Source organism: Aplysia californica, unplaced genomic scaffold, assembly GCF_000002075.1.
Source record: "Aplysia californica isolate F4 #8 unplaced genomic scaffold, AplCal3.0 scaffold00306, whole genome shotgun sequence".
Lineage (NCBI taxonomy): Eukaryota > Metazoa > Mollusca > Gastropoda > Aplysiida > Aplysiidae > Aplysia > Aplysia californica.
The window spans coordinates 671,492-680,746 of NW_004797576.1; the positions used below are offsets into that span (position 1 = coordinate 671,492).

At 39.0% G+C, this 9,255-nt stretch overlaps 1 protein-coding gene across 1 annotated transcript in view; it reads left to right on the forward strand.

Moving 5' to 3' along the window:
* LOC101851510 (myosin-IIIb) overlaps positions 1-9,255 on the forward strand; it is a gene marked incomplete at its 3' end in the record, with an annotated part of 129,101 nt that overhangs the window by 99,394 nt on the left and 20,452 nt on the right. Inside the window, 10 exon segments of the mRNA XM_035970685.1 lie at positions 303-407; positions 1,474-1,557; positions 2,032-2,185; positions 3,389-3,440; positions 3,937-4,035; positions 4,829-4,940; positions 5,820-5,946; positions 6,984-7,200; positions 8,368-8,509; positions 9,076-9,229. Of these exon segments, the coding sequence (XP_035826578.1) occupies positions 303-407; positions 1,474-1,557; positions 2,032-2,185; positions 3,389-3,440; positions 3,937-4,035; positions 4,829-4,940; positions 5,820-5,946; positions 6,984-7,200; positions 8,368-8,509; positions 9,076-9,229 (1,246 nt within the window).

Consider the following 9,255-nt stretch of genomic DNA (forward strand, 5'->3'; position numbering starts at 1 on the left):
AGAGAGAGAGACAGAGAGAGAGAGAAAGAGAGAGGGGAAAGAGGAAGGGGAAGAGGGAGGGAAGGAGAGGGAGGAGAGAGGGAGGGAGAGAGAAGGAGGGTTGGAGATAGAGAGACAGAGATAGTAAAATCATTGAGAGGTGGTGAGAAGAGAGATAGAATAAAGGGAAGGGATGGCGGTATAGTGAAGACTAGTGACAGCTTTGCTGAACAGCTTGGTCCACAGTTTGAGAATATCGCTGACTGAACCATAATTTGACTTTGAAACTACAAAAAATACACATTGCACATATCTGCCCTCAGTATATCCGACGCTACATGCATGCTGTCAAGGCTGACAACCCCCCACACATCTATGCAGTGGCTGACCAGGCTTATCAGATGATGATGCACAACAAGAAACATCAGGTCAGTTGTCCAGCCAACACACACACATATACATACATGTATACATACTCTACCACAAGAAACGTATACATGTACACATACTCTTACCACTGTGGGTGGTTGGAGGTGCTCTTGTGTGAATTGCTCCTTTTTTCCTATCAAACATCTATTATCCTTTTGTCGCATCCTCTTTTATTTGTTTGGTACTCACTTGTAACACCTCTTATCTTGAGCACTTATATATGAGGCATTGTGGTGAAATCAGGTGCTCGTCAAAATAATAAAATCAAAGAAAATTGTATTTTTCTGTCTCTTTTGGAATTTTTACTGAATTATTGTTTTTTGGCTTAGCACGTTTTATATCCATACACATCCTTGTGTTGATTTCACTGGAGAACGTTGATTAGAGGCACAAAAAATGTCTATTTGAAATTTCCAAAGACTTTCAAACTTTGGAAACCACTAAGCTTTGGCTTGTCATTTTCTCACAAATTTTACCTCTGGAACAAGTGACCCTCACTTCTTTCAATCACAAATATTTTAACTTCTGTTTAAGATAGATGGCTTAAAAAAAAAAAGAAAGCAAGACAAAAAACAGGCTTTAAGATTATACCAATAATTGCATATGCCCAAAGATTGAGGCGAGCCTGATTCCACCTCGTCATGACACATGACTTTATTGTGCTGCAAGTTCTGTAAAAGTTTTACTAAACTGAAAAAAAAAAGAAAAAATAGCACTCTGCCACTTACATATGCACACATGCTCTTAAACATGGGAAACTCTTACTTGTGCTTATTCTCACTCACATATTTATCTAAGCCTAGTAGGAAACACAAGGACCCCCTGCTACATTCGTATGATATACTCACATTCTTGCTCACAGATTTACACAAGCATACTCAGTCATGGTTGTTTCCAAGCAAATTCTTACTTGAACACTGAACTCTATAAAAGGCATGCACACAGAAAGATCTGCTGTGTACCAAGAGTTTGTGTTTTAGTTTTGAACCGTTGGCAGCTATCATTGTGTTGTATTCTGTATGGTCATACCTCTACCCATGGTGTTCTCTGTGTGTGTATCCCCAGTGTATTGTCATCAGTGGGGAGTCTGGTGCGGGGAAAACCGAGTCGGCCAACCTTCTTGTGCAGCAGCTTACACAGCTTGGCAAGGTCAGTAGGAACTTGTGTGATTTTTTATATTTTTAATATTTTTTTTTTTTGGGGGGGGGGGGGGGGGGGGGGCATGCAGAATGTCTTTGTCTCTTTTACTTTTTTTTACATTCTCTTCCTATTTTCTATGTTGCTTCTCTGTCCCACTCCTTCTCTTTTTTTTCGCTCCTTCTTCTTTTCCTCTTTGTCCCTCCTATTCTTCCCCAGTGTATCTCTCTTACTTTTCTGTTCTCCTCCTCATCCTTTTCTGTTTCTAGTGTCACTCTTACTTTTCTCTCCTCTTTCTCCTCTTCTATTTTCCTCTTTATCTGTTCCAAGTGTGTCTCTCTTACTTTTCTGTCTTCTCCTCTTTCTTTTCCTTTCTGTTTCTGAAGAAGAGTAATCATCGTCATGCTAACTCATAGTAAACGACAACTCAACATCTCATGATGTGCAGTATACCGGAGTATGTTTTTTTTTTCTTTCCTCTTACAGGCACCCAACAGAACTCTGGAAGAGAAAATCTTGCAAGTGAATCCCTTAATGGAAGCATTTGGCAATGCGAAGACCGTTATCAATGACAACTCGAGTCGGTTTGGGAAATACTTAGAGATGTTCTTCACTGCCTCTTCAGGCACAGTCATTGGAGGTTTGTGCATTCTCTGAATTTTTTTGTTTTCTCTTTGTGTTTCCTTCTAGTGTTTGTGGCCTTTATTATCTCTTCAGCACATTGAGAGGGCTTTTACTGCTTGACCCGATCTGTTTCTGGAGTGTTGTGTGTTTTCTACTGAACATGTTATGAAACTTTGTACCATGAACTATGCGTGTTCTAGGGATTTGCAAATATTCACAGAAATAGGGCTATGTGTAGCAAAAATTGCATGCTACAGATAAAATGTGAGGCATCGTGGTGAAATCAGGCGTTCATCAAAATAATGGAATCCGAGAAATCTGCTTTTTTCGGCCAGTTTGGACATTTTTTTTCGAGTTTTTGTTTTTTGGCTCAACATCTTGTACGTCCTTTCACAAACACTTTTATGTGTGGAAAAAACGATTAATGGCACAACAAATGTAAATTTGCAGATGCCAAGGATTTTTATGCTATGGAAGTCACCAAACTTTGGCGGCCATTTTCTCGCTAATTTTACTTTTGATACTGGTGACCGCCACCTCCTTTGATCGCTAATATCTCGGCTTCTATTCAAGATAAATAGATATTTTTTGCATCAAAAGCAAGTCAAACGAATAACCTTTAAGATGGTACCAATAACTCCATATGGCCAAAAATTGATGAGCACCTGATTCCACTGCAGCGTGCCGCAAATGCAGGATACCTGCTATTGTTGGGAGAGTGGTTTTATATATATAATATTTTAATGATAATATCTATCTAGGGCTATGTTATCTTCATGTATAGTGTTTTGATGATAGTTCCAAAGACTTTATCATCTACATGTATAATGTTTTGATGATAATTCCTATCTAGGACTGTGTTATCTGAATGTGTGATCCAATAAGAGTTTGTGGTCTAAAGATGAGTTTTTTGGACTGTAGGGGTCATAAAAGTATCACTAATTGAAACGTTAGGGTAGGTTTGACTAAGCCAGTTTTATTTGTACAAAACAGATTGTTTGTAACAACTTTCTATTGTAAAAATAAAATGCTGCTTATGGTTGGGTTAATCTTCTTTTGGGACCATACAAATTCATAATCCCTATAATTGGATTAAGGTCAGGTGCAGATTTCGAGAATAATAATTTAATGCTGTCAATTTGTTTATTAGTCTGTCATAACGCTTATTTGCGTTTCAGTCTTGATTTGTGAGTTTATTTACTTTCTTTATGTTTTCCAGCCAAAATCACTGAATACTTGTTGGAAAAGTCACGAGTGATCAACCAAGCTCCGTAAGTAGTTTCTAAGTTCTGCTTCAGGTTTCATTTGTTTGTTTGTAACTTGCAACAATTTGCCAAAAAGTTATTTCAACTATACTGCTGTTGAAAAACTGGACCCATGTTGAGAAATTTAAAATTTGAGGTGTTTTAAATGGACTGACATCGTTAATCTTTTTTGTCTGTTCAGAGTTGAGGTTGCTGACATGAAAGTACGGAGAGGAAAGTAAAGGAAATGATAACTAATTTGTAATGATCACAAACACTGCAACTCACTGGATATAGCAGCATTTTTTCCTGTCTTGAAGCATTGTGCTTATCGGCCTAAACATAATATGGTGAATTGGTCTGATTTTATATCACTTTGCATCTGACCTTCAAGCACTATACGTTTTAAAGAATTAACTATTTATAACCCGAGTCCTGCAGCGCTTTAGCATAGTGAGTATTACGTTCACTCTGATGCCATTACAATTCCTTTCATTAACCTTGTGCCACTTTGTGTCTGTAGAGGCGAGCAGAACTTCCACATCTTCTACTACGTCCACGATGGTCTCATGTCCAGCGACCGACAGGAGGAATACCATCTCAAGCCACGCACCTTGTACAAGTGAGAACTGTTGTGTCAGCATTTTGTCTGCTGTTGTCTGTGTCTATGTTCGTTGCGGTTCCATTCCCACTGTAGCATGAAGCGTGGGCGTACCTGAAGCTGGTAGAATGAGTGGCTGCATGGCTCTAGAGGGGCAGTGCTCATCACCTCTGATCACGGTCTTGAAAGAATGACTCCCGAGTTTATGGGCAGGGAAGTGTTAGTGTTTGTGATCATCAATCCTACCGTGGGTGTGGGCAAGAAAGGATATAAAAGCTCTTTGAGTGTGTTTATGTTGTAAGTGAGGAATAAATTACAGTTTTTGAACACTGTTTTTGAGTTATTTCACTTTTTAAAAATACCCATTCTAGCACATTACATGAACAAGCTAAATCACTGTTGCCTAAACTAAAAAGGTTGTTATTGGTATGTGTCTCAATATATGGAATTTTTTTTGCATGTTTGTTAGTTCTCCTGTTGGAAATTGAGCTCTAATAATATTGCAGATCTTTACAATAATTTAAATCGTGGAGATATATGTTCTGTCTAGATCAGGCAATCAGTAACTTTTAATAGTTCTCAGGAAAGGAGATTTAAAGAAGAAATACAATTTTAAAATTAAAAAATAACTGAAAGATCATTTGCCCACCTTTCTCCATCAGTTTAAAATTCCATTCCTCAATTGCCGAAACACAACATCTGAGTACAGATTGTCTTGGACAGGTGGTTATTAGAACAGGTTTGAGTGTATATATTAACCCAATCCCACTCAACAGTGTAACGGAATTTGTGTTTCTTCTGTTGTTTTCCACAGGTACATAGCCGAGTACACAGAGAAGGCCACAGATGTGTCGGCTGTCTCCATCAACAGGGTCAAATTCAGGGCCATAGAACACTGCTTCGACATCATCGGATTCAGGCATGAGGTAAGGCACCCCTCCATGGTTCTGGACTAGCCATAGGTCAGAAATATTGTGCATACCTAGTAATTGTATCAGGGCCTTTTTCTAAGCAAATGCGTTCTCGGAATTCCAAATCATTGTAATAAAAACCCTCAAATGAGAGCTTAACAAGTAAAATGTCCCTTATTCTTTCCAAATTAATGTTAGAAGGCTTTCGTTATGGACCATTCCATGAAACATGACACTGCACTGACACGCACAATGCATGGATGATGGATAATTCCATTATAAACGACACTGCACTGTCATGCATAATGATCTGTGGACAAAATTCTAAACAGTGTCATGATTTTTTCTTTTTTGCTTGTTGTTTGTAGGTGGAGGGTTTCCGTTAACAAAAAAGAAAACAACTGTCAAACACAAATTCAAGCAAACACATACACAAAAAAATACAAAAAACCCCAAAGAACAAGAACTGCTCAAATGGTTCTACTGCTGCTTAGAATTTGTTTTTCAGCAGGTCATCATCTGCACATTATGAGTATCGCAACAGTTTCATAACTTCCTTACGAGTGTCACGAGAGCTTCATAGTTCCATTACGAGTGTCGCGACTGTTTCATTGTTTCATTATGAGTGTCACAACAGTTTTATTTTTTCATTTTCCTTGTCACGGCCCCCATGCTCTGTGGGTGGTTGGCGGGTGCTCTGGTGTAATTTGCTTCTTTCCTATCAAACATCTATCGTCCTTATCTCCCCTTCTTCTTTTTATATGTTTTACTCTCTTGTAACACCTCTAATCTTCTGGCTCTCATATGACCTTGACCTTATGCAGTTGCGAGCGCAGTAAAACCTCTACTAAAACTAAACGTCATGCTCTCACTTATGACTGTCTGTTCCTGCAGGATGTGACCTCCGTGTACGCTATCTTGGCTGCCATCCTGCACACGGGCAACATTGAGTTTGTACCCAAAGACTCTGGCTATGGTGGAGAGGCTAGTGCAGTCTCCAACACAGATCTCATCACTACAGGTCACCATCTGGACTTTTGTTTATTTATTTATTTATTTATTTATTTATTTATTTATTTATTTATTTATTTATTCATTTATTTATTCATTTTTTCATGCATTTATTTATTTAGCTATTATGTATTCGTGTATTTATTTTTTAATTGATCAATTTTTTTGTTTGTTTTTGTAACAGTTTCACTTTTATTACCTAAGTGTGGTACAAATGCTGAAAAATTCTTGCATAAACTAAGGCACTTGTAACACAAATAGATCATGTGAGTGTTGGAAAGATTAGAAATGTTTCTAGAGATTCATGTACAAAGAAAAGAAGGAGCTGAAATAAAGACGATAGATGGTTGATAGGAAAGTAGGAGCAAACCTCACCAGAGCACCTGCCGACCACCCACATATGGAGATTATTCCAGTATGTGTGAAATTATTTGCCTGTAGCTTAATAATAACAAATAACATTTGTACTGTGCATATGCCTCCTTACCAGCAAGCTCTGTGTGCTTTACAATCTATATTATTACCCCAGCGGACCCAAGAACACTCAGCAATAGCCATGCTTCTCTTCTCTTGTCTTAGCAGCTCAGTCTTCCTGGCTGAAAAGATAAATATGGATATAAAAACAAGCTATTATGTCTCAACACAGTGGAATCAGGCACTTGCCATGCCAAATTTTTGGCATATTGAGTTATTGGTACCATCTTTAAGTTGTTCGTTTGCCTTGCTTTCAATGAAAAAAATATCCATTTGTCTTGAATAGAAGTTAAGATATTTGCGGTTGAAGGAGGTGGGTTGCTGGTTTCAGAAGTAAAATTATTGAGAAATACAAGGTGCTGAACCAAAAAACTAAAATTCAGAAAAATGACCCTAATGGCCAAAAAGTGCGGATTTCTTTAATTTCATTATTTTGACAAGCGCCTGATTTCACCAAGATGCCTCACAATTTTTCTCTCCCTGTGTCAGTTGTGCTGCTTGTGCTGCTTTCTTAAACTAAAACTCAACGTTTTTGTGACTGTTGAACTCACCAAAAAAGCTGTTCTTCTCCAGTCTCCCAGCTCCTGGGCCTCGACTTCACGGACCTCCTGGAGTGTCTGACCACCACAGGCATGGTGGCCAAAGGGGAGGTCATCGTGAGGGACAACTCCATCCGTGAAGCCTGCGACTCGCGTGATGCCATGGCCAAGGCTCTGTACGGCCGCCTCTTCAGCTGGATTGTGAATCGCATCAGCTCGCTACTGAAACCTGGCCGCTCACAAATCAGCGAGTATGATACCTGCCCCTGTTGCTGTTGTTCAGTTGTTAAAATATTTTATGTTTGTATTTTATGTGGGGTTTTTTAATGTATTTTTGAAAACTGTTGAATTGAGTGGATTGCATCTTTGTTCTAAAGGGATAGTTTCTAAGATTTGCAGCTAAAGTAAATCACTTGGTGTTCAAATCTTTGAAATAATAGTTATCAAGTGGTATCTTCTTTTTTTCTTTGTATGTTAATATGCATGTTTTTTGCATGTGCTGTAAAACTGTTACTAAAACTAACACATTAAAAGTAAGAAAAACAATGCCTGCATGTGCTTGATTGTGAATTGACAATTCCTAGATATAGTACAGAGGAGAACTGGGTAACTTTATTTAGGCCTATATATTGGAATCTGTGGTCTTAGTTTGATGTATGCAGAACATCATATGTGAGAAATCAAGTTCTAAAGGAGGGACAGAAAGGCAGAGGTTAAGCAAGAGGATGAATAATGGAGTGGGTTTTTTTGTTTTTGTAAAGTGTCTTACGGCACTCGCAACTGCATAGGTCATATGAGCGCGCGGGACACTCCTAATATTTTCAGTTGGTAGGAAATTTAGAATTTTGCCCGGGTGGCGGCCGAAGCCTACTCTTATCGATTTTAGACCACCAAGGGATCTTTAACGTGCGCAACTTACACACGGGACCTCCGAGATTTTTCGCCCTTGTCCGAGAAGGCTAGGTGTAGATCTTTCCTACCAGAAGATCAGGGGTGTGGCAGAAAGACAGCAGTAAGGAGGAGCTAAGGAGTAGCAGTAGAAAGGCTGCAGAAAGAGTCAGGAGCCCAGAGGAGGGGGCAAAGGAGGTGAGGGGGTGGGGGCAGAAAGTGGAAATGAAAGCAGACAACAGAACATTGCTAGAGAGCAGGAAAGGAGGTGAAAGGAGACAATTTTAGAGAAGAAAATTTTTCTGTCGCTACCCGGATTCGAACCCGGGACCTTTGAATGAGAGGCCAACACCTTAACCTCTAGGCCATGAGAGCCCCCCATGGAGTGTTTGAGCAAAATGGATACATTCATGGAGCTGAAGAGTGGATGAGTTTTGTGAAGGCATTAACGTTTGAATTGTTTCTCTCTCCCTCTCCTGCCTCCTTGCCCAAAATCTTGTTCACTTTCATCTATGTTCTCTCCTGGACAGCGATGAATGTTACGTGAGTGGCCTGCTGGACATTTTTGGTTTTGAAAATTTCAAGACCAACTCCTTCGAGCAGCTGTGTATCAACATTGCCAACGAGCAGATACAGTACTACTTTAATCAACACATCTTTGCCTGGGAGCTGGTGAGTATGCGCATATTTGTCTAAAAATTGTATGCTCTAAATATACTAACCTATGGTAAAGAAATTAGTAAGGTCAATTTTTTAGTGTGGTTTTTTTCGGCTGAAAGATGTTCACATATCTAGTTCCCAGTTTCTTGGTGTTTTATTTTTATTCACTTTTTATCTATTTCTTTTACTAGTTCTTGATAATCTGAAGTGACCGAAATATGTTAATGAAAACTTTTTGAGAGCCCAATAGGTTTAACTTCCTGTGTCCCCCTGGGAAACTGATAAGAGAGGTGGAAAAATTGTAAAATATAGTGGTATTTATAGAGTGTCATCGTGACATTTTGTGTCGTTGATCAAGCAGGAAAAATAAAGAATTACAACTACCATGTCAAACTAAAACTTTACTATTGGGTATTCATTACCAACCTGTTTTAAAAAAAAAAAGAAAACTCTAACAGTACACGTATTCAAATCCTCATTGTTTTGTTTTTTTAGAACTCTTCTGCGTTTATATAATCCTCTTGATTCGAGCCTATATCCGACTGTTTTGCCTTTAACATTTCCAATTTTTTCTCCAGGAGGAATACAAGAATGAGGGGATCGATGCTGCCGAGGTGAACTATGTGGACAATCGCCCTATTCTGGACATGTTTCTGAGCAAACCTGTGGGGCTGCTGGCTCTTCTGGATGAGGAGAGCCATTTCCCTCAGTCAACTGACCTCACCCTTGTTGGTACGATGTGTGTCTGTTTGTGAAGG